Below are 25,965 nucleotides of genomic sequence, written 5' to 3'. Positions count from 1 at the left end.
AAAGAAATCGTACAATGTGTTCAAGATTGATAATCATTGCAAACAATAGAAGTGCCAGCAAAATTTGGCCACAACATCTAAAAAGCAGAGCATACATTTTGAAAACTGCTGAATATAACAGCTTTCAGAGAGAGTTTTATGTCTGTCCTGGGAAAACAAAAACATTATGTTATTGGCTGTTCATTACTCTACACGGTGTCCCAGAAAATCATGAAAGAAGAAACAAAGTGGTTTCTAAAAGGCAGACTGTGATTGTTTTCCTGTTTTATGCACTTATTTCGCCTTAGCTCTAACTTAATGGATTTACAGCTGTCTTGCACATTGACTTCTCTGCTCTGTGCTTTCTAATTGAGTTTATGCAGCACTATGATGAATAAGACCTGTACAATGTGAAAAAAAAAAAGAGAGTTACACACTCACCCCTTTCAACTGCTGAGCTCCAGTGATTTGCTGAAAGACTCTGTCAATCTCCTGCTCGATGCGTCTGGCCCAGTGCATTATCCTGTGGATAAACATCAAAGGCTGATTGTCACACAACTTCGACAAATGAAAAAGATGAGTGTGTGTGTGTGTGTGTGTGTGTGGTGTGTGTGTGTGTGTGTGTGTGTGCGTGTGCGTGTGTGTGTGTGTGTGTGTGTGTTTTACAGAAGTATGCAGTGGTGTTGTAACAAAAATAGCTTTTAGCACTGCAAGGATCACAACACAAATTATGAAAATGTGCTTCATTTAAGAAAAAACTAAAACACATAAACGGCTTCAAAGAGACAACCGTATTCTGTAAATTAGAGGATTATTTCTTTTGGCTCTCATTGAAATAAATAAATAAATAAATGAATATCGTTTTAAAATGTATTAAATGAATACAAAATGTGCTTCTACGTTGCAACCTACACAATAAAAAAGGCTCCAGTGATCCAGACATTACAGACACATGCAGGAAAACTTGACTGGTAACCTATCAACAATATCCCTTCAAGAAAATAATACATCCATTCGTCTTATTACCACTGATTACACCAGTTCAGCAACAGAAAAGAAGCTTACAAGAGCTGCATCCATCTTTAAAGTTGAGAGTAAGCCCTGAGATTTTACTAACACCACCTAATCAGCTTTGTTGACTAATCATCATAATTCTGTGAAAGGATATTTCCAAAGCAAAGAAATATATACCATTTGCTACATCATTATTCGGTACATAAATAGCTTTTTAAAATCTGCGGTGGCAGCCGCACATTACTTGATGCAACTGGAATTTGTCACAATGTCAGAGACAGAGCAACTAATGAGCCAGAATAAATAAAACATCCGCTGTGATGTGAGCGGTGAGAGGGAGAGGTATACTGTACTGCACATGTACGCATATTTAACAATCTCTGAGCAGAACACCTTAAAGCTGAAAATGAGAAATATGTCATGGAGTTTTGATGATCTTGTGTTGTCAAGCTGCTGTTCAGACAATGAACTGCAGTCAAATGAAGGTTGTTTTCTGTTTATGGTTGAGTCCATATTTTCCTACACTGTTCTGAACCAGAAGACAAAATCCACACACAACTTTTTCTGAAGATGTCACTTATTGTAATTTTACAGTGCAGTATTACAGTACATTACTGTGCTATATTTGGCCAAAACCTGATTTTATACAATTCTACTTTGTGTTCAGTTACATCAGAGGACTCCAAATTTATATTTACAATCTGTTTTGTCTGAAAAATATATTCAAAATTCTTAATGTTTGATGATAGAAATGTAGAAACGTAATTGTATTTCTAATCACCTGGTTAAATGATCTAAACGAGGACAAAGTTACTGTTCTATTCAGAAAAAAAATAAAAATTGTTAAGTTATTCAGAGGACATGATATCTACTGTATATCATAAAAAGGCTTAACATAACCCACTATAATAAACCACTGGCCTATTCTTCAGCTAGCTGGATGACCATCCTCTACAATAGAAGTCTGTCAGTTCCTTCCCCACTTTTCATCCTAAAGATTTTGTTTATGATGTGCAAATTCCTTTGTAATGTCGAAACATTCACTACTGGACACACAAGCGCTCACAACATGAGCTGGATTTGTTAAGAGTGAGTCCCCAGGCTGGGGTAGTGAAACAGTGTGTTGAGAATTCATCAAAGTCAGCAGCGGAAACACCAGTGATATCATCAACAACAACAACAACAACAACAACAACAACAACGACGACCACTGCACCTGATGATGGGGCACTGCCAGAATCAACAGGAACATTTTTGACCAATAAAAGGTTTGGCTATCTTGATATTTAATTAATACGATTCCAACAGCAGCAGCACTCCTAATAATCTCTCTGTTAAATGTCAACTCCAACACATTAATCACACCCACCAGCGGACACACACCAGAAATGCCAGAACCACAAGCCAGCAGTATATCAGCACACGTGGCCCCAGCAGCTAATTCCCTCCCAGCCCACACAAACATCCTCCTGGATGTTGAAGAGGCTTTAACAACGAACTGAGGACGCACAGTCCAATAAAGGGCTTCTGATTCTCCAAATTCAAAATATGTACTGCAAGTATATATTGCTCCTTTAGGATGTCCAGAAAACCATACTGGACTTGTTTAATGCACTTGGATGTAGTATCTCCTTCAGAAACACCATCTTCTCTTTCCTTCTAGATCAATTTCATTATTTTTAGAATGTAAACTCACAGGGAGAAACGTCAAGCATTGAAGTGACATAAAAGCAAACTCAGGATGAATCTTTAGAGGCCAGCTGCTTTCTTGCCAGTGTCCCGAAAATAGAAATTTGCAGTTTAAGTTTTTTCTCCTTTCAATAAAAATAGAGGTATAAATCTTTTCTGTAAGTAAAATCTATTTCTATTTAGATCACATTCAGAAAACAACTGCAACTTGTTAACAAGCTTTTGAGATTTACCTGACCTGCCAGTGACCACAGCCTCAAGTGTGGACTACTCCAAACAATCACAAGGTCAGATGGCAGTGGGACAAAGACGGGAGGCATGTAGGGTCAGAGAATTTGGCCAGCACACTCTTTCTCTGCATTTAATTATTTCAAGATAAAAACAATTATATGAAAGAAAACATTTAATTACAACTAATTGTTGTTTCAACTTCCCTATAAACACTTCTCATATATACAAACTGCTGGCAGAATGGCTGCAAATGCAGCTGACAGGGACATCAAAATAAAATCCAATACTAGCACTTATACAAATGAGATCATTTTATAGGTGTTATGTTTCTCTGATTATGTTTGTGTCCAATTTCACTTGGTAACGCACTGCTACAACAATGTAGCACAACAAAGGAAGCTAATCTAGCCTGTTAGCATTAGCGTCAACCACCTTGGAATAATGCATGATCACTATAAAGTCTGAATAAATTCTATTACATTTGCTGGTAACAGCAGGCGGCAGCTGAAGATTTCACTGTTGAGGAAATTGATTTTACAGCATGGAGATTAAATCAATTCACTTTTGGATTCTGTGTTAATATTGGTTGAATTCAACGACTTTATATGTTTTCTTCCCAACTGCACCAACGATGCATTTTTAATTAGCTACCACTCTGATGCCTCTGACTGGATTTTTCTCATGGTACAATGTAGTCATTACATATACCATATGCCATATACAATGTTCAGTTTACAGGGGCACAAAATCGCATTTCTTCCACGCAATATGATAAACAGACATAAAACAAGCACAAAGACTAGTGGCTCAGGGCTCATGGGTATTATCGTAGTTAGAGTCATCCATCACACCAAAATGACAAAATTTCTCGAAGATGAAATAAAACTGCTGGCTACAGCATTAACCTACAGGGTTGTTACATCATCTAGGAGAGTCTGGTTCACTTATACTGAGGATATCATTTAAAGAAAAATATATAACGAGAACCCATAATGGGAACTCTACAGAACCACATATTTTCCACAATGTCTCTGTGGAAAATCTTTTGATAAATACAGTGTGCCATCAGTCCATGATGATTTTGAATCGATGAAACAAAAAACGGCATCACACTATCTTCATTGCTCTGACTCTCTTCCTCTAAGATGTGCTCTCAGTGACAGATACTGTGGCATAATCACATCCCAATCAGCAACTTCAAAGCAGCACACACAATCCTACACAACCTATCAGAACACAAGCAGCACACTGCGGTATAAGAACCAGTGTCTTTCATATTCAGTGCATTTATGCAACATTGACGCCACAGGGAACAGAACTGCTTAGATGCTAAACATGCTCTAAAGATGAGTAAATACTATACTATTTATGTTACAGACTCCCTGTATGCTCATAATTTGCCACCCTATCCTCAAGATACCCTGAGGATCACTGAATGGTCGTAGCCTCACTAAAGATTCCTAGCTCCCTCCGTTCACCTGCCTCCTTCCAGTGTTTCAACCTTCACTCATTGGCTGATCAGATGATCCTACAGTTCCGTCTGCATGGCCAAAAGAATTAAAAGAAGTCTTTGGGGTGGTGAAACATTTATTTGAGCTTTTTACCTAAATTAGTTTGAACCAGGGAAATAAATCTTAATACCGAGAAAATCCTGTAAGTGCCCACAGAGTCGATCCATTATCAGTCAGACAGCTCCCAGCAGAGTTACGAGACAGCAACACAGATTAAAGTCTTGTCGAGCTTGTTTCTAGTGTCAGACGAGCCACAAATCTCAACTCAACTGTCCAGATCCACAGCAAGACACAACTTTTTTTTGGATGTTGCCAAGCTTTCCCTTTCTCTTTTGATGCTAGTATCAGCTGAAACTTAGGGCGTGAAACACTTTCGGACCTGAAGATGAATAGAGAGCCCTCAGTACAGGACTAGACTTTTTTCACTGAAGTAGAACATTACCTCTGGGTTTCTACAAAATGCCAAGTTAAGGGAACGGTGTGAAAAACTAAGATGTAAGCCATCTAGCAACATCAAGACTATCACTCTGAGGGCCCATTAAAGACATGATTGAATGCCTGATGAAGAGTCTTTTGACGACCACAGCACTATCTAAAAGTGAAATTATTTTCAGTTTGAGGCAGTAAGTGAAAAAGAGCTGCAGCAGGGAGCAGCTTTTTACCCTCTCCGTGGTGACAACTGTGAATGTAGTAACCATCAGGAAACATATGCATTGCCTGATAAACTATTTCAAAAACATACTCCAGTTGTCATTGAGCTTAATTTTCTATTAAGCTGTCATAGGCCAATGTGTTAATGTTATTACTGTGAGCGCTGAAACCAAGGCCACCTTGGCTGATCTAATGTTTTTATGAAATGATAAATGAACAGTTCCTGCCACAGAGACACTTTTCCCAAATATAAAAGATTGCACGGAACAATGGCGAGTCAGCATCTTGTCCTTTTCACACAATTCTTATATGTTTGGTAGAAATATATCTAAAATAAAAATATCCTTGAAACTTTCACAGGTGATCTCGGGATTATTCTCTGAACAGTCTAACTTTACACAGTCTGTTGATCTCTCATCAAAATAAGTTTTCACGTGTGCATATTTAGTGATAACATCAGCAATCCTCACATAGAGGAAAATCTATAAAGTGTAAGAGAGGAGTACATGTACAGACTTACAGGATCATTACATGCGCAAAATGGGTTCTATAAAATCTCGACCGCAAACTGTGTCACACTGTGCAATATCAATTTTGAAGCATGTCAGATGCAACAAATGCTTCATGAATTTACACCATCCATCTGCACCGCCTACGTTTTGAAACTGCTGCAAAAAATGTTTCAGCAAACTGCTCTCTTCAGGCTTCAGCTAAACAAAGCAGTTTGCCCTCGGTTTTTTTTTTTTTTTTTTCGAAAATGCAGCAAAAAGTTTTTTTACTTAACACATAAACAGTGCTTTGTTAGTTTGTAGATGTGGTTTATAGCACCAATAACATTGTGAGAATTAAATTTCTGACATTATCAGATTTGCTGTCTCTGATATAAAATACATTGAGAGTGGACTTGTCTCAGTGTCACTTAGGACTACCATTTAGGATTATTATTCAGTGCCTCTATACATTTAGGGAAACTTAAATTTCAGTGTTATCTTTAATCCTTGAAATAGGTCAAATAGGATTTTTAACATAAACTATTACATTAGTATGTGCCAGTTTTCTTACATGACTGTAGCCCACAGAACTGCAGAGCAGCTTTAGCTGTGTGAGTCAGTGCAGCTAAAGCACAAACCCAAGTTTTTTTATCATGTGCTCCATTTGCTCTCCTCTAGAGAGGGATATCAGAAAAGTCTGTATCGCAGTGCTGCGATGAGGCGGCTTGTGCTTCTACTCTGTTACCTGCTATTCTCACACACCCCTGGGACAAGAGCGAGAGGAGCTCTGCGTGATGTGACCCATATTCACTTACAGTGGAGAGAATGAGAGGTTGAGAGGGTGGAGCAGCAGAGCGATAGGTGGAGGCAGGTAGAGGAGACATTTAGAGGTTTATGTGTATGGGTTCTATCAATTTATCTATTTAGAACCATAGCCTGCTAAAAATTCAATTCATATTCACTTGCAGTAGTAAATATGATTTGTAGGAGGCATAATGCGGTCCCAGTTACAATTTTAGCAATGTAAGGGGCATGGCTCTAGGGATGGCAGTGTCAAGTCTATCGGTCAGTTCACCACATTGGTTCCAGACTGATATATTTCAGCAGCAATTGGATGGATTGGACATGAAATCTTGTGCGGACATTGGTGGTCCTCAGACAATGAATTCTACTGACTTTGTTGATCTCTTGATTTTTTCCTCTACTGAGGTTCACGTTCATGGTTTCAAATGAAATGTTTCAACAGCTGTTGGATGGACTGTCAAGAATTTGTTTCATACATTCATTTCTATCTCAAGATGAACTGGTATGACTCCAGTGATCCAATACCTTTTGTACTTGTTTTATTTTATATTTTGTGCTAATTGGCAAATTATAGGATTCAAACACAATAAACATGGCTAACATGATAAACATAGTTATCACAGTATGTCATTGTGAGCATGTTAGCATGCTGACAGTAGAATTCAACCGAAAGCACCACTGTAGTCTCACAGAGCTGTTAGCATGGCTACAAACTCTCAGTCTTGTTATTAAATATTTGGCAAAAGTCCACTACACAAACAAGATGTATGGACTCTGCCTTCCTCAGCATGTGTGTGTGTGTTAACCAGGTGCCTTGACATTTCTTTTATTTCCCCACAAGCAAATTGTAATGAACATTTTTATGATTATGTTCAGGCAGCTCTAAACACAATGCTTAGGTGAGGGGAACATATGGTGGCCTTCACAGCTCAACGCACTACAACTTAAGAAGACACAGCAAATTCAGGAAAATGTCTCCATCAATTTCACACATGTACAACATATTTCTGTATTTGGTTGTGTTGTCAAATTGATGAAGATGTTTTCTAAATTTACTTGTCTTTTGTGCATTTGCATGTGTCTTATTGAGTTGCAGTGTTGAGCTCTCAGGGCCACTGTAGAAACATGATGTTTGGTTTAAAAAAAAAAAAAAAAAGAAAAAGCCAGTTCTGACTTGAACCACAAATTTAACCAAAAACAAGCAGTGCTGCAACAAGTACTAGATTTAACTGTCTTGTCAATCAAAAGAAACCTAATCAACAAAGAAGCACAAATGCCGAAATGTGAGTATTCGCTGCTCCTCTGTTTTAGATCACTGTACATTGATTACATTTTGCTTGTGTTTTCATGTTTCTTCTCACCAGTTGAGCATAAGCCGGTTTTTCTTCCTGCCTCTGTTCAACCTCCACACACGTTGCACTTTACTAATTGTTTTTGTAGAATAAATCTTGCTAACTGAAACACTGACAGCCTTGCTCGCATCAGAGCACTCTTGTTTGTTTGTTGTTCCCATATGAGTCCAATTCATCCAGCTTTAGGTCTATTCCACATTTTTCTACTGAGGATCATGCATTTCCCACACTTTGAGAACCGTCGGATTAATTGGTCAATAAAGTTACAGCCTTAAAACCATGATTTTCCCCATAACCTTAACCAAGTTTTTTAGTAGCACGATGCAGACTCCAGCCTCTAGTGTCAAAGTCTTGTTCTGTGCAGGATGAGGATGCCACTCTTCCTAGACTGGAAAAAAAATATTGCCAAATATCTATCTATCTATCTATATGCAGAGACAGAAAGCATGAGGCAGAGTCAAGACAGAAGGGGCGGGAGTGGAGAGGGCGAAGTGAGAGAGGGAGAAGGGGAATAAATCCTCACTGCTGCAGTATTAATTCTTAATTGGAATGAGATGCTGTTCTTCAGCGTAGCGATTCTGCTTCATTTAGCTTACATGAAGAGACCCAGGGCAGAGGGCTGTGTAGCTGTTTCAGAGCACTCAGCAGAAAAATCCGTGCAAAGGAGGAGGAGGAGGAGCAGCAGCAGGAGGAGAGAGCAGCAGCTATACCCTACTTGAAATAACCCAATTCATCATGAAATTCACACATACACACACCTCCCAGATTTATAGACCCCGTTCCTAATTGGTAAATACATCTTGGTTCTCCAGTTGTGATTGGCCAGAAATCCCTCACTGTGTGCCCCGAAGATGAGTGGACCATCTGGCCTGTTCCTCCCTCCAGAGCAGCCTGATTGCAGAGCCTGGAGGTGGGCCCGGATAACTGCAGTCTCAACTTAAGTGCCAGCTGTACTTAACAGTAATGGGTTAAAGGTTAAGAATGAAGAACTAAGCACACGATCGATTAAAAAAAGGAAAAAAAAACAGAAGAGGAATGCTTCTAATGCAGGAATTCCACCAGTATTCACAGTAAAAAACCACACCTTTATTCTTCTATTCAATGTAGTAGACCTACTACTAGTACTACTGAGGCATGCAGTACTACTAGTAGCTATTATGGTACTGTTGGTTGACTCAAAAGGTTGTCGAAAGGCGGGTGTTTCACAAAATAAAATAAATGTTTTGCTCTTTACTTGAAAGCAGGCATGGAAAAATCTAGTACTGGCGCACAAGAACAGCAGGGGGAACACAGAGAAGGGAAAAAAAAAAGAAAAGAAAAAAAAACCCTCTTCAGTTTTGCAACAATTGCACAGACTTGATGGTAGGTGCCAAATATAGTCTCTGACAACTTAAACTAATTAAAGCCATGGTCAACCTCACCTATTCCTTCACTGGCATTCATTTACTCAAAGTTAAGTCTCACTTCACATCACTGCTCGCCATCACTGCCATTATTTTTTTTTTAAATTAATGACACCCAGATTTAACATTAAAGGAAAAACATTAGGGTAATGAGTGTAATGTTGAATGATATAAACATCAATTTTTTAGGAAATATACCAATTGCTCTATAGCTTTAACTATTCAGGGAATTTCAAATGAAGGCTAGAACTAATCATATAGTAATGGAGCATATAAATTATTGTCCAAATCCTACTAATTATATCTAATATTAAGGCCAACTTGATAATTAGCTCTTCTGTTTGACTAAAACAATATATGCCTGTAAATGATCTCAATAGCTTTCTCATGTATGCCCAGTCATAGTGTGGACTACACCTTACAGAGCCCTGAGCTTTAAATACCCAGCGTTTACATTGATGTAATCGCCAACACTGTCAAATTATATAACGGCAAAAAATAAAACAGGATGACTGAAGTATCTCCTGGTAACAGAGCTGAGTGGACAAGCCCAAAGTTGTCTCCCATCAGAGCCCCGCTATGTTTTCAATCAGGGTGCCTATTACTTACGTGTATTGCTGGGGGAATGTGAGAGCCGCTGCTCCAGGCCACGATGCGCTGAAAATCAAGATAATCTGGATAGATACCAAGCAGACGATGCTGCAAGACCTTTTGCCTATCGCCATTTTCCATTAAAAAAATATTCTCGGTTTCGGTGCGTGAATGAAGCGCTCCGGACTGTCTCCGGGGACATATAAACGAGGAGCTGTGGTGTGAACCTCCGGCTCAGTTTCCCGACGAGTTCATATCGGTTTCTATTGTCAAGTGGACGCGGAGGAGGCAGGCAATGGCCGTGGAGGCATCGCGGACGATGGGAGATGCACGAATGCAGCTGCCAAGACACTGCAGAGTCTCTCCTCCTGCTCCCACATACACCAACAGCACCACCACCACAAGCTCACAGGCCGGCGCGTCCACAACAGCTCTCTCCCCCTCTCTCTCTTTCTCTCTCTCTCTCTCTCTGTCTCTCTTTCTCTCTCTCTCTCCAGCAGCCCGTGGATCCAGGCGCGTTCACGCTCACCAGGCAACAGAGGAGCAGTAGAAGAGTCTAGTTTGGCTTTATTTATCTCTGCAGAGCCACGTGGGATTTGTCATCGGCATAAATTTAGTTTTTATTCAAGACTGACCGCCAGCTCGTCTGTATGAGGCACTGGAGGCCTGGAGGATGCTACAGTTAAAGCACTTAAGGGTCACTGACTGCAACTAAATTAAGAAACCGTTAAAACTACTGCTTCACTCCCCCAAAAGACTGCATCACCAATCGGGCCCCAACCCCCAAGGGCCCTATAAATCCCACATTTAGCCTTCTGTAAATCATTTGGTTTTGGACATTTAACTGAAATAGCTAGTTAAAGATTAAACTGTTGTTTCCGGTTGTCACCACCTTTACTAAAATCTTTGACTAGTCCAGGCCCATTGACACATTTCAGATGTCTATGTGCATGGATAAATTACTGAATAGTCCCATCAGGCACAGCACAGGCCTAGGGGCCTCAGGGATCAAGGGGCCCCTCAGTCAGAGCCCTTGTTTGAAGTTAGTATTGACATTTATTAATGGAAGTCAAATAAGTCAATTAAAAATAGGGATTTCCTAAACACGTTTTTGTGCTCCTGATCATGACCAGAATTGTATCATGAAGTCCAATATTTATTTTGGTTTATTATTTTCTTCATACATATACTGAGGCTACAGTAACATTTCATTACAATAAAATAAATTTGCAAACCTGTTTAAACTCGTTTCACTTCAGGATAGCTAAGCTTTAAGAAAATATAACATGCATCTCAGGCTTTCTTTTGGCAATTTTTTTATAGTGTGCAGCAGTATTTTGTGTATCTTTGCAGAGGAGTGTCAAGTGTGGATCTCATTTGATGCATACTAAATACAGCTGTAAAAGTCAACATCATTTACAGCTGCATTACATTAAAGGTATGACATTGCCGATTCACATCTAAATAACCTGTGTAAAATAAGTCTGTTATCTGTTTCCCATTTTGCCTGCACATTATTTCTTATTTTCCTTGCTGGTTATATTATAATAAGAAGTGTCTGAGTATGTCTTTCATGTCCAGTTTGAGGAGATCAAACATCAGCCGTGAATAAAGATTAGAGCAACTGCAGGAGTGATGTTGGAGGCAGACAACACCCAGTTAAATATTTATATCAAATTATCATATCACTGAAATCTATAGGGTCATACCATAATATTACTGTAATACACAGCGGCTCTGATAGTCATATCCAATGATCTTTCTGCTGTGCAGGAACAGTGATATATACTGTATTATATTTTATATTTTAGACATGCTTGGTATAAGCAAAAAGGATTTAGAATGATACATTTAAAATGTGTAACAGAATATATGAAAACCAAGGAGTTGAAAAATAAAGGGCAAGTGAGAAGCAACATGGGACTTAAATCATCAATTGATGGAAGTGAAAGGAAAATTATAAATTTGTTTTGAATCTTTCACAGGCTATTAAGTACAACTGATCAATAGTGTTTCAGATATAAAAACACAGCATAAGAAACCAACAACCCTCTTTAACAGTGGCTGTGTAGACTGCTGGTTTATCACATTGTGCTTTTACTACTCCAGCTTTTCAGCTTATACTCAAAATAAATTTCCTAAGCTACAGAACATGAAATATATTCAAGAACAATAGTGTAACAGTACAACAAAATGTACTGACCACTGTATTGTGATCACTGAACTGCTATCTCGAGCAGACTACAATTAATTCCCACTTAATGGAGAATCACATGGTCTTTACAAGAGGGGTTGGCTGTAATTACCACCAGAGGACTGTTGTAGTTGCAGTGCTGGAGATCACAGTAGAGAAACATGCCTTTCAGCTGGACGATTTACAGTATGTACAGCATGTTCCTTCATACACTGCAGCATCTGTGAATAATAACAGCTCTCCCCAGAAGCAGGAAAACCAGAGAACTGAGACTCTACTCTGAGACATATAGTGTATAAAGTGATGTTTCATTTCATAGCTCACAAGCACGGGAAGCATAAGTCAGTCCCCTACTTGCAATAAATCTTTGAGAACTGTTTGTGTATTATAATAATAAACCTGTTAACACCACAGCAGGGTGTGTGGGGAGACTGCAGGAGTCAAGTTAAATGTCTCCATGTGGGCAAAACCCCCCTGTTCAGGTGTCCTTGACTGAGACTTGAACCCCCACCTCACCTTGCCTAACAGTCGTTGCCATTGAATCTGATCCTGACTTCTGACCAAGGGAGAGAGAGTAAGAGGGATGGATTTTTATTTCCTGAGAAATATCATGCTTATATAGCAATTGACTGACTTTGGTCACAATACAGAAAGACCAGGCTGTAATGTAATGGTTGAAATGGTTGTAATGTGTCAAATTCATGAAAAGCTTTCCTGAAATAGTGGAACAAGGAACTTTTCTCTGATAAACTGTTTAACAGCAGCTATAGTCTTTCTGCAGCCATATATTCAGATGCTCGACAGCTGACCTGACAGGATGACTGCACCTATTCCTGCCCCCTCTGGGAGGAAGGATGTGGGCTCAGCTTTTAGTCGTCTCCCTGACGGCCCCATGTGTTAATACTGCTGTCATGTCCTGGGGAGAGAGAAGACTAATTACTGACTGCTCAGTCTTCCTGCCAGTCCCCCTTGGAGAGCCATACACTGTTAATTGGACGACAAATCCAAAGGGAGCTGAGCTGTAGATGAGACCGACCTTTACCTCATGTAAACAGCATTACAAATCAAAAGACATTTTTTATTTCTCGCCTCCATTTCATGACACCCTTGTTTATTCTCTATTTTATTTTTTGTAATTTAGAGCAGGTTCTCCTGAATAAAAATAACATCTTGTTTAGGGGATTTGCTATAAGAATACAACAGAGCCAAAGCTTAAGTCTCGCTATGTTCCAACAAAATTAGTGGTGTTGTCTGACACAAATGACAGACGTGGCCTCTGTCACACCAGAACTTTCTTAAGGCATTAATCCAGAAGTCAGTATTCAGAGAGTAAGCAATCTCCAAATGTACAACTCTGCTAGACATGCAGGTAAAAATGGCTGCATACCTTTTGACCATAGCACGTCCTCTCTTAACCTCAATGGGCACACAGTAGTCCACTCCTACGTTAGTAAAAGAAGACAAGTCTGGACTAATTCTCTCCTTTGGCATGTCAGCCATTTTCTTTTCACTTGGCTGTCCTGTCAATAAACCACACAGTCTGATATTATCCTTCGGCAGGCAGACTTGGCATTTGCAATCCAGTAATTTCGTCCAAAGTGGAGAGCATATGATTTCTCCCAGCATGTTGGTGAATGTATCACAGAATGAGATTGGATACATGTTGATGCTTGGAGATTATTACAGGATGTTTCCGCTCTTCAGGTTAGGCTGTCCGACTGAGTCTTCCGCCAATTCTAAACAAATCATAGTTCAACATAGGATATAATCTGTAGATATCACTGGTTTTCCTTACACTACACTTGCTACACTTTCCAAAAAACAAACAAACAAAGTTACTTCAAGGACAGTCAACCAAGAGTTTTCTTCCCTGAACATGGCTTGCTGACTGAAGCGGATGATGTCAGATTCTCCTCTGGAGTGGTCACTTACAGATAGTGGTTGACTACCAATGGCATCTCCATTGCCATCTCCTCTTTTAATTGTTCTGGTTGTTTGGTTGAACCAGCAACAGTTAGAGCCACAATTTCCTTCGTCTTTCTCCTTAGCTCCAGAAGAATAGTTTTGAGCCTACGGAACCAAGCGACAGAGATCTTGAGTTTAGCCCACTTAGGAAAATAGTTCATGAATTTGGTTGTTGCACTTTCTGAATCTGTGATGATGACATTTGCCAATATATCTATCCCCTTTGACCTCTGGATCTTTAGAGGAAATAGGCTGTAGATCAAATAGTCTCGGCCATTCCACCTCTGGCATTTGTTGCTTCCCTTATAGATGCCACTCTATTTGCCACAAACGTGTGAAATTGTTTGGTCTCATCATTAATATACTTCAGCACAGACTTCATTACAATGGTGAAGCACGACTTCTCCAACTGAAGTTCCTTCCTCAACAGACTGGTTGTCCACTTTAATGGTGCGACTCTGGCTTTACCCAACATAAATGAAAGATAAGTACCTTCTTCCAGGTTATCCAACCTCACATAAGATACTGTGCCATAAACATGGTTGCTGGCATCTGTAAAGTGATGCAGCTGTGCATGTTTGGGTCCTCTGAGGTCCCTTGGTTTGAAGCAGCAGCCACCACTTTCTCCAGGTCCAGCAACCGTCCTGTCGTGATCGCAGGACATGTTTTTTTGACACATTTCTTGTAACAGCAGTTGCACTGTTGGCTTAGGAGTTACAGTATGGTTGGTAGCTGCAATGGTTGCTGCAAGGTAAGTGTTCTGTGCAGGTTCACTTTCAATTCAATTTTATTTATATAGTGCCAAATCATAATATACATTATCTAAAAGCACTTTACAGGGTAAGGTCAAGACCTTACTTTATTATAGAGAGAAACCCAACAGTCCCCACAAAGAGCAAGCACTTGGCGACAAGGAGGAGGAAAAACTCCTTTTAACAGGAAGAAACCTCCAACAAACCCGAATCGAATCTATCAAAGTATGACTTACACCAGCCTAGTGCAGTTTCTTTAATGCCAATGACACGTTGTAGTCTCTGTAATAGGATCCTGTGATCGATGATTGAAGCCAGTGCACAGTATTTGCTGGCCCTGTGTAGCAACAGACGTGAGATTCACAGCTGTTTAGCCTGTGAAAACATTCTGTGATTCGGGCTGAGTGAGACAGTCCAGTGTTTGGTTGCAATGGTAGTCTGAAAGTAACCAATAAGCTTCAAGAGGAAAGGAATGGCAATTTCAGACATAGCAGTTAAAAATAAATATCACCATTCTCTTGGCTTCTAAGGAAAATGTTGTGCAACAAAATGTAAAAAAGTTCAAAAGCCTAGGTCAAAATGTCTCTGAGCTCCATAACACATTGCTCAGAGTTTCCCGAGGGGGAACAAAGAAAGCAGGAAGTATGATTTCACCCAAAAAAGGCTACATATGGTTGAAGGGAGATTTGATTTGATTTGATAATGATGGTGAAAATGCAAATGATGATGATGATGATGAAGATGAAAATGCAAAATCTATGTGCCAAGATGACATTAATTCTGAAGATAATGTGTCTAATATCATCTGTTTCTAATTTCATCTGCACGTGTAAAAGCAAAGCTTTGATGGAGCAAGCTGTTGCTCTGCAAAAGAGACATGAACTAGGGCAACAGAGGAGAAATGCAGACAGGAAAGAAAAAAGAAGCAACTTGAGCTTGATACACAAATAGCTGCTGCTGCAAGACTTTCTGTGCTGGAAGGCAGTGATGCTGGGGGACAGGCCCATTCAAGCTGAATGAGTTCCTATGTGAGCAAAGGACGTAAACAGCAAAGGCTTGAATTTAACCCAAAGACAAATGAGTTTGTGCCAAAAAGGGAACACCCCAACTTTGGTTCAAGGCTCAAAAGTGCCATGTGTTTCATCTATACATGATGTCCGACCAAACATAAATACACAAATACAACATTGTGTGACCTCACAAGCAAAGGATATTGAGATTCATATGGACATGACAACAGTAACTATGGTGCATATCATTAAATTTCAACAAATGTGTAGGGTCCCAACACAGATGCTGTGCCAAGTTGATGGCACAACCTGTGCACTTTCTGCTTGTCCATACAACACATTCATAATCACATGGTTGAGCAATAATCTCTTCCTTTCAGTTTTTCTGACTTCAGCAATAGCTACACAACAATCCTCCTCAATGCAGCCCACTGCCGCTTCCAAAAAGCGATTAAAACATCCATACAGGTGTATACACTCACCTCGGGAGCCTCCTTTGATTTGTGTTAGTCGGTGTCAGCAACCTCAACCTTTTCTGTCCTGTTGGGATGAATTCGCCGTTATCCAGAAGACAACAGGCAGCTTTTGCAGCGCTGTGGCCTGGGTGTCCAGATAATAGTCACTGTTGGGTGAAGTTCAAGTTTAATCAAGAATTCAGGTTACAGTAAATTACTTCTATGGTGCAAACAAAATTTGATGATATGATGGCTGGCTTGGCTTTTACGTGTGTCCGGTGTGTCCGGTGTGAGAGCGGTAAAAGCCGTAAGATCTCTGCGTTACACACGCATCACTGGCCGGTCTGCCGCACCTGTGCCACAAATATAGACTCCGCCTTACTCTACACTACCACCCGAGGTGAGCTTGATGTAGGCTGCTCTTATAAACAACCATAAATACAGAGACATAATAGCTGGCCCCTACACATTGACAATGACTGTAGGCCAGTTTTACATTTACACTGGATTTTAAATGTTATATGCTAAAATGCTAGTTACAGACGGGAGAAGTCAGCCATATAAATAAATGCTAATGTGAACACCTCACATTGACAATGCCAACATATTGATGTTTAACAGGTTTGTCATTATCACCACCTTACCATAGCATCTTAGCATGCAAACGTTTGCCTATTAGCACTATCACCAAGTAAAACTGAGGCTAATGAGATTTTCATTAGCTTTGAAGGTATTATGTCATAAATCAGTATTAGGAAAATTAAAATGTAGGCCTGATGATGGCCTAGATGAAAGGTCAGGGCATCACCAAAGTTATTACAATTCAAGATAGAAATCTGCACTAATATGGTGGCATTCAGTAGATGTGTGATGCTTTACTAAAAACCACAATTATGAGCCTCATGGTTGGTTCAGAGGCAGAGTCAAAACCTGTAGGGTTTATCCTCTGGGGACCATATAGTAGGTCAAAAGTTTGGACACACGTGGGAGAGTGTCCAAACTTTTAACAAACAAGTTTCATGGCATTCCGTCCCTTTGCTGTTGAGATATTTTAGCCTGGACCATAGTGGTGGACCGATTAACTGACATTGCCATCCTGTAAGCCAGGTTTGGCTTAAAGTGACCATCATAGATTCAGGACTGAGCTGAAAGCAGGGGAAACATGTAGAAGCTCAATTTTTTTTTTTGTTAGGTGGGTGAAAAATCACTTGACTATTCACCATCTGTCTCCTGACTCCTCCTGTTGCTAACCGGCTATCCATTTTGAAACTCCAGTTTTTGCCATGGCAAAGGATATGATGTGGTCCAGTGGTGACATCGTAAAAGTTCCTACTTTTGGCTTATCACAGTGACAGGGCTTAATACAAAGAGAAAAAGAAAAAACAATGAAAGGAGTTTTTCAAACATTTTTAATGTTTTTAAAGATCATTTCATTTTAAAACATTTAAAAACATTATTTAGATTTAGATATTTTTATAATTACATTATGTCACCAAAATTATACTGTTTTGCAAATGATTTATCGGCCCACCTGCAATACCTATGCAGCCCACAGGTTGGGAACCACTGGGTTAGAGGTTAAATGCCTTTGCCTTAGGCACTAAGAAATGTTCCTCCACAGCTCATTCATAGGTCTTTTCAATTGCATGTCAGTGTGGCAAAATACAAATCACTAACTTGTGTAAAAGAGAATATTATTACTGAAGAAATGAACAAATATATTTATTCAAGTCTAGTTTATTAAATAAAATTCTATCTCTGGAATTATCATTTTTAAATCAAGCTAAATTTAAAAAGTCGCTATTAACTGACGTTTGATCTAAGAATTTATCAATCAAAGTTATCTTCACATGTTAGTCAGCTGATACGTTCTAATGGAAAAACATGGCTTACACAACTGGTGATATTTCTTCAAGACTGCAAACACACAGGCACACTCAATCAACAATGTTGACATATTATGTTGTTAAAAAAAAACTGCTGCAATACTGAGTAATGCAAAGCTTACTGTGCCTATATCCTGAGAATCATAAAAAAAAAAAAAGAAAAAAAGAAAAAAAGAAAAAAAGAAAAAAAAATCAATAGTACCAGTTTGGCTTAATGATATTATTAATCTTTGGTAATCTCTGCAATTTTTTCAAGTTAAATATTCAGATCATCAGTGATATACGTTTTAGAGAGGATTAAAACTGAGGGCTTATCTAAGCCTCATCAGGAAAGCCAGGAACGCTGGCAAGAGCCGGGATGAGCCTCTCGTACATGCTGATGCCTTTCAGGAAGACTTGCTCATTCAGATACTCGTTGTGATCGTGCAGCAGGATTGGTGTCCTGTTCATTGGGGAAAAGCCGATAGCAGGGATACCCACCTAGATTCATCAAACATAAATATCCAACGTCAAATGTCATCATAAATAGATGAATGAAATGGCAAAAACTACTGATCTGCTACTGCTACTTATACTTACTGCTCGGATAAAACGGCTATCTGTGGCAGCTGGAAATATCTCTTTTTCCAGAGTCATATTCCTACAAAGGAGATATTGACAAGGACAGACTCAATACAGACCTATAGTGACTTTATGGTTTTGTCAGCTACAGCTATCTGGATTAACATTTCCAAAAAACATCCTTAGACTGCTACAAGCTGTGTGAGATATGACCAGAGCCTTGTATATTTACAGCAACAAACAACAGTTGAAAAAGGAAAAATCAGCTTTTCCTCAGATCGGTAACTGTAGCCAGGGTAGACAGAACGCTTCTTTTGTGGGAGCTGTGTGAACGTTTGCAGCTAAGGTGTGAAGATTTATGGAGTGAATATATTAAAAAGGATGTGTAAGAAAAAATCTTTGATGATACACTAATACAGTGGACACTGTTTTATTGGGAAATCTGAACGCTCTATTGCTCATCTACAGATGTTAAATTTCTGTCAGCCAGAGAGTAAAATTAGAAAGGCTTAACTGATCAAATAAATTTCACCTGTGTTAAATTAGATACAACAGTAGATGGAAATGGGACCAAGATTGAGGTTAAAGTTATCACAATATACTTTAGTAATTTTAGTGGATGTGTCAATAGAAATTATATTTTATACTTTATAGAGCATCTGTACCTGTACCTGTGGATCTGCACTCTAACATGAAAAAGAAAATGTGAAAACACAAGCAACGTATACATTAGTGTGCACAGTGTACTCACATTGCCTTACAGGCTACACTGAAGGCACTCCACCAAGGATCATTCTCCTCTGTTGACGTCACATTCTGGTTCATGTGTTTCTGCAAAGAATGGCAGTTAATTTAGTCTATTTACCGCGGGAACAAACCAACAGCAGTTGTACGACAGAGTACTGAGTTTATGTATACCTACCTGAGCAAATTTGTAAGTGACGTCTTCTCCTGCTTCCCTACACCACTGTTTGATCTGTCTTTCAAACTCCTGACAGGATAACAATAATTTAGAAGTTAGTGTAGAGTTTACATTGAGCTGGAGGCCATTGAACACTGACACATCCACCTGTAGATCAGATGGCTGCATGACTATATGAGCCATAACAAGTCAATCCGCAGATACAGACATCCCCACTCACACACCTGTAGATTTACTGTAGGTGGTATTCTTAGGTCGAAGCTGACGTCCATTTCAGCTGGGATGACGTTGTAGGCCACGCCTCCCTTGACCATGGTCATATTCACTGTGGTGACATCACCGAGCGTGAAACACTCACTTGTATTTAGCCTGAAATTCACACACAAGGTAGTAATGAAATTACTGCAATTCCAATACAGTTACACTGCAGTGAAATCTAAAGCAGAACTGTATTTTTGCAAAAACTTTTGTAAACTATAAAGGAATTAAGCACCTGTATAATAAACTGTTACCATGTATAATTTCTAGATAAACCACATGTCCATGTACTCTAAGAGACTAACTAGTTAAAATCCAAGATATTACAAGATTTTTCATAACAACAGACTTAGATTTTAAGGTATTCATGGAACACACAACCTGCATAACATCACTGTTTTATTATCCCAATAAATGTGCTTGAGCACAGGTGGCACATTATTGCCACAACAGTGTAGTCCATAAATCAGGGCTGCGTACATTCTTCAGCTTTGAACACGAATGTGGCATTATTACTGCAAATTATTAATAGCTCATGAAAGCATGTTAGTAGCATTACTCTTGGAGGAACCAGCCATAAGCAGACCCACAAACCCCTGAAATCATCACTTACTCTGCTGGAAAAGTCAAAATTCTAAATGTACAGCCGTTGTAAGCTGCTTTCACCATATTATTTATATCCACCGTATGAATAAAAGCATAGAGGGGAACTTTCATACTGGGAGTTCATGCAGGGAATCAAAGATTGTTAAAGATTTTATATTTGAAAAAGAAATAAATGCAAAAAGCAGATCATTAATTGTAGTGTCATAGATATGCTGCCTTTAAAACTTATCATCCCAAACTAACTCCAAGCAGCATATTGGTGAGAAAATCTATAATATGAATAAAATGTAATATTCTTCATATTAAAAGTATACAGTATAATATTGTACATGGCATATATGTGCATTTACCTGTGTTTCTCCTTCTCTCTGAAGTCCAGGAATGAGTTTATGACTTGGCGCTATGAAGGGAAAGACAGCGTGGTCATTGACACAATACTCCTCACACCTTGTAACAACAGGTTTCATTGATTGAAACAGTTTTATTAATTGGTTGCATGACACTGACACTTACCAGCTTCTCAGCAGCTGTGTTCTCCACAAACCTAGACCCATGGCCTGGACTTCCTGGGCAGTGGACTGTGATCCCTGTAAAGGATGACCCACTTTATCATCCTTCACGGTTTAAAGCAGAACTAAGATGAAATCTGAAAGTCTTGGAATCTGATCACATGTGTGGTTATCTTGCATTGTGTGTATTTTATACTCACACCAGGGGTTCCTTTCCCCATAAAACACAGTGAACGCTTCACCAGGGTTAGCCAGACCTACAGAACACATGCAGAGAAAACGTACTGAAAGACAACTATAAAAAGGACTAACTGTGGGCCAAAGGAGAGCGGTTCATGATGTATGATTTGCAAGTAAACCAAAGTGAACCTACAGAACCAAAGACTGAAATCAGCACACATTTGACTTTGGCCTTAAGTCAATGTGGGCAATTTGACACAGTAAGTAATATAACATTTGAATACTAAAGGAGTTTTTTTAAATCGAAAACAACTGGACTAGGTTATTTGTCTGTGAAGACGTTTCACCTCTCATCCAAGAGGCTTCATCAGTTCGTGTACGCATCTGACCAGGCTAGGACTGATCCATTTGAATATTTGATCATCAGACTTTAACCCTAGTGACCACATACTCTCTCTGATCTGTGCACATCAGATTAAATCAAGTACAGGCTCTGTACCAAAAACCACTATGCAGGCAGGTTCACTTTGGAAACATTAGCCTAGAGATGGGCAAAAAAAAAAAATCAAAATACTGACATTGTGGCATTCTTACAGACCTAAATGTACCCCTATTGCAAATTTCAATAAAACCAATAACCAATAACAAGATCATTTTCTGTGGCTGTGGTTAACACGACCAGTGACCCCAGTTTCAACTTACTAAGTGACTGAGTGACCTTCAGTGTTCAGGTTTTTATTTAGTAACTTTTGAAAAATGTGACCAGTTATTTATTTACCTTCATCGAGAGCAAAGCCAATGTTTAATTTCTGGAACTCTGGATGCTTCACAAATGTTTCCATTCCCTTGTGACCTCCAACTTCTTCATCTAAAAAGAAAAACAAACAAAAAAATGCATATTTTATTTGTTTAGTTATATTTTTGTTTGCCATATTTTTCTCATTTGGCAAGCAAGTGAACTTTTGCTAAACGTAGTAAGTGAACAGTTTTTTGAGGAAGAGATTACGTTCTGATTAAAAGCTGCGGAGCTGTTTAATGGAGCTATACTGGCAATGATATCAAGTCACCAAACTCCATGTTTCATTAGTTACACTTCAAACCCGACTGGCACAGTGCTGGTTTGTGTCAGGGTGTTGTTTCCAATCCATATCAGTTTGGCAGAAAAAACAGCACATGCTGCTTATGAAAACTTGAATCAAAGGCTTTGCGAGGCAAATACACAAAATACCACATGTACTAACAACAATGTATACAGTCCAGACCAATAAAGACATTTAACATGGCTTATAGTGGCTGAATCTAAATGAAAAAGGTTCTTTACCATCTTTACCAATGCTTACAACTTACAAAAAGATTGAATTAAAGTTCATTTTTCATCTACACCACCCGCTGTTTTTTGATTATCACCTGATTGTGATTCGGTGTCACACCTGCTGCCTCACATGTTGCTTTATGCTCACTTTAAGCAAATTTTGCCACCCTTGCCATGATGTACCATGGGGCACCACAGCAGCAAACCCACTTATATCTTAACCATCTAACCCTAACTAATTTTTTGCTTCATCTTTATCTTTTTCTCTCATTACCTTCTATTGAAGCCTGAACGACAGGCGAATGAATTCAAGCGTGCGTTTCCTGTTTGAATGTGATCTCCAGCTGGCTTCGGCAGACTTGGGGATCAGAATTAACCTTTGTTCAAATTTGATTAAGCACTGAGAAACACTGATACACTGTGTTAGGAAATGCGGAAGTTATTATTCTAGCGTGTTTCATTATCACGTTTAATACATTATCACATTACAAGACAGAACTGTAGCATCACCCTCATGCACTGTTCAGTTTGTGACTGTATCTTAACAAGTGTAGCAAAGCGAACAGGAGAGTGAGGAAGGTCTCAATCAAGCTCAGTTTGTGAACTGTTCACAGTCTTGATAAGAGGTCTGATAAGGCGGAATAAGTGAAAACGCCTCTGTGGGTGCAACAGCGTAGTGTAGAGTCTGTAACAACAAATCAGGAATGGAGGAGTTAAGCAATCAAATATCTTACCAGGAACAAACATTAAGTGTACAGTGCGCATCAGTTTCCGTCCCTCTGCCTTCAGTCTTCTGATTGCCTGGATGTACCTACAGAGAACAGAAGTAGAAACAACAGAGTTGTGACAGAAATAAGAAAATATGGCACCTGAACTGACAGTATACAGGTTGGATGAGTGGAAACAGGTGTTTCCCATTGAACATGATTAAAAGTGAAGATCACAACAACACTAGAGCACAAATCCTGATTAATAAAAGTTATCAAGGCAGTTTATACCCACTGTATAGTTACACATTTCATGTCCTGTGTTCCCCGGGCATAAATGTTGCCCTCTGCATCTTTGAAAGCACTGAAAGCATCGTATTTCCAATGTTCCTGGAGAAGAGATTGATATCAAATCTATTTTTTTCATGTCTATTACAGGTAATAACAGGATTTTAACACCATTAACAGAGACGGGCGCCATACCTGGAAAACAGGTACAACATCTGTGTGGGAATTCAGTAAGATGGATTTCAAGCTCGGGTTCGTCCCTTCCCATGTCATGATCGACACAACTCTGCCTGGACAAACCTAAACGGAGAAAGAACGGCAGGTGGGAAAACTAAATGTCTGTACTACGCTTGAAACATGTGGACAAGTGTGTGTTACATGGATTAAATTACCATCAGTCACACACACCTCAATCTTTTTCATGGGTAGCCCGAGCTCCTCCGCTATTCTGTCCAGGAACCGAAGAGCAGCATCTACAAATGATTAATCAGAATATTACATAGTCAAACTTCCTGCTGTTGTTAGTTGTGATGCTACTGTTGGACTTTGGTAAGATCACCAAACCAGGACAGAAATCCAAGGAATCAATCTGTTTCTATCAATTTAACTTATTCAAGTCAGTGTGTTGAGGCGACCAGGTGAGCAGAGTAGCTTTAATTGATGTAGTCCCTCTAGCATTTCCATGGGTCTACAACAAGGTCTCTTCCAAGTTGGTTATGCCTGGCGAAACTCCAAATAAAAAGGGGCATCTAAACAAAAACGTTAACAAATTCACATGGCGAGGGGGATCCTCTGAGGTGCCATATCATAAGAGTGAGGTATACCTGTCTGCTGATAAAACCTCACCTCAAAACAAAGATTGACGTGACAGTATTGCTGGACAGCTTAACTTTCTCTCCTAAGACCAAAAACTGTGCACATAACTGGAAGCACCTAATGCCTAACTGATGCAGATAAGAATTGGACTTTGGTAAATAAAATTGATACAATTGATTAATGCAAATAAATGTCATACTGGGCTTTTTTTTCCTTCAACATTTTCAGGATTAGATTTAAATTTATCTAAAGAACATTTTTACTATTGGTTTGTAAAATAATATCATCTCACAATTATAATATTTCAAGTAAAATAACAGAAACATAAAAATACTGTGAATTGTGCAATTTAAAGTAATCAAGATGAATATTCCAACAAAGAAAAACTGAGTTACGCATAAAGATAACCGCCAGTAATTCATCTGTGACATTTCCAAAGGGTGCTGCTTGAATCCAGTTTACTGTAAGAAATGTATCTCACCATAGTCAGGCTCTGGGTGGACAGTTTTGAGACGGAGGTAGTCTCTGAACAGACTCACAGAGGGGTCTTCTCCCCCAGGAGAGCTCTGTCCGCCTCCAACACCTGGACCATCTTTGTCAGGCAGCATGGTGTGATGTATTTATTCCTCTGAGGACACAAGGACAATGTAATTAAAACACAACCATTCAAACTGTTACAGTCAAGAACAATAATATGGACGATACTTTATCAATGTGTCTTTTACTTGGCAGAGACGTTTTCTTTAACACTATAGTTCTTGTTACAGCTTTGTCTCAAAGAACGTTAGGTAACACTAACGTCAGCTGTCGGTACCTGCTAACGCACCTCTGTTCCGCTGGAAAATCATGCTAAAATAGCCAGCTAGCCATTCTGTGTCTAGCTGCTGTACAAGCTACGGCTGCGTATAAACCGCTGGTTAACTAGCTAACACTGTAGTTAGTAAACAGGCACAAAGAGGGCAGCGAGCAACACAGATTAATTTAGTTATTTTTATGTGGAGTTTCTGACAGCACTTACCCTGTGCAGTTCACTTGCTGGTCAGGTAATGGTGTCAGCTGACTGCTGCTGATTGAGCCCTTTCCTGCCCTTCAAAATAAAAGTCCCGTCGCTCGAATTAAATTTACTTTTACTGCATGAAAAATGTTTCAAAGAATGTTGAGGCATTAATGTAAACATATGTAATTTAAACAAAAATATGCATGAGTTTGGGATCATTATATGTTTGTAGCCTGACCAAGCAAACTATGAGAATGGCCAGCATTGAAAATTAAGTTTCAATTTCATCATATATGCTATATTATGGTGCTAGTAAACTGTTGATTGCTTATTTTCAATAGTTGGTCATTCATAAGTGATTATGTGCATTGGAATTATTAGAAAGTGTTCACTACTGCTGACATGGACACAGTAGTTTCTCATCACTTAATACAAAAGTCAAAACCACTGGGAGAAAAAAGTGAAATGCAGCTTATTCTTCACAACAGCCAGGATCAGTAGTGCAAGAAGTGTACTCTTGCACTTGATCTCCTTTTTATTCTTGCAGTTATTCAACACCCACTGCACCAGTAGTGGTGGGAGTAATGAGATCCTTTACTCAAGTGAACATAGCACTGGCATGTAAACACACCTGATAAAAGTAAAGGTCCTATCAGGGCATCATATTTTATGAGCCGATCTTATTTTTGTATGTTAAATTTCCTAGCAAATTTACATTTGCAAAGCAAAAGGTGGGTTAATGTCAGTAGCTGTAACGCTCATACTGAACACTTTTAAGAAAAAGGTATGAGCCAGTAGATTAATATCTTTCCAAACAGAAAATACAAAATA

At 39.1% G+C, this 25,965-nt stretch overlaps 2 protein-coding genes and 1 long non-coding RNA gene across 4 annotated transcripts in view; all 3 read right to left on the bottom strand.

Moving 5' to 3' along the window:
* The window catches only part of LOC130183926 (voltage-dependent calcium channel subunit alpha-2/delta-2-like), a 37,947-nt gene extending 27,712 nt beyond the window's left edge, over positions 1–10,235 (bottom strand). Inside the window, exons 1-2 of the mRNA XM_056399659.1 lie at positions 9,735–10,235; positions 421–502 (exon numbers count right to left, since the gene is read on the bottom strand). Coding sequence (XP_056255634.1) covers positions 421–502; positions 9,735–9,850 — 198 coding nt within the window. The 5' untranslated portion in view covers positions 9,851–10,235. The remainder of the gene's footprint in view (positions 1–420; positions 503–9,734) is intronic.
* Positions 10,236–12,549: 2,314 nt separating this feature from the next.
* LOC130160619 (uncharacterized) lies at positions 12,550–16,434 on the bottom strand. The gene is made up of 3 exons (XR_008826037.1): positions 16,362–16,434; positions 16,120–16,259; positions 12,550–12,826 (listed from the first exon to the last, which is right to left on the bottom strand). It is a non-coding gene; the product is annotated as an uncharacterized LOC130160619 (long non-coding RNA).
* Positions 16,435–17,484: 1,050 nt separating this feature from the next.
* Positions 17,485–25,257, bottom strand: LOC130185362 (aminoacylase-1-like). Of its 2 annotated transcripts, none has more exons than XM_056401800.1 (15): positions 25,156–25,257; positions 24,619–24,765; positions 23,730–23,794; positions 23,517–23,621; positions 23,329–23,423; positions 23,061–23,137; positions 21,793–21,882; positions 21,035–21,091; positions 20,839–20,912; positions 20,676–20,725; positions 19,686–19,830; positions 19,462–19,530; positions 19,291–19,370; positions 18,558–18,618; positions 17,485–18,458 (listed from the first exon to the last, which is right to left on the bottom strand). In XM_056401800.1, exons 2-15 carry the CDS (start codon positions 24,743–24,745, stop codon positions 18,294–18,296), a joined length of 1,260 nt encoding a protein of 419 aa, XP_056257775.1. In that variant the 5' UTR covers positions 24,746–24,765; positions 25,156–25,257; the 3' UTR covers positions 17,485–18,293. The 2 variants fall into 2 exon arrangements, with proteins under 2 accessions (XP_056257775.1, XP_056257783.1); XM_056401808.1 differs by lacking the exon at positions 25,156–25,257 and adding an exon at positions 24,964–25,090.
* Between the last annotated feature and the right edge of the window lie 708 nt (positions 25,258–25,965).

The sequence above is a fragment of the Seriola aureovittata genome, chromosome 2 (genome assembly GCF_021018895.1).
Source record: "Seriola aureovittata isolate HTS-2021-v1 ecotype China chromosome 2, ASM2101889v1, whole genome shotgun sequence".
Lineage (NCBI taxonomy): Eukaryota > Metazoa > Chordata > Actinopteri > Carangiformes > Carangidae > Seriola > Seriola aureovittata.
Note: the sequence above shows the minus strand (reverse complement) of the source record. Positions and strands in the feature narration are given on the sequence as shown.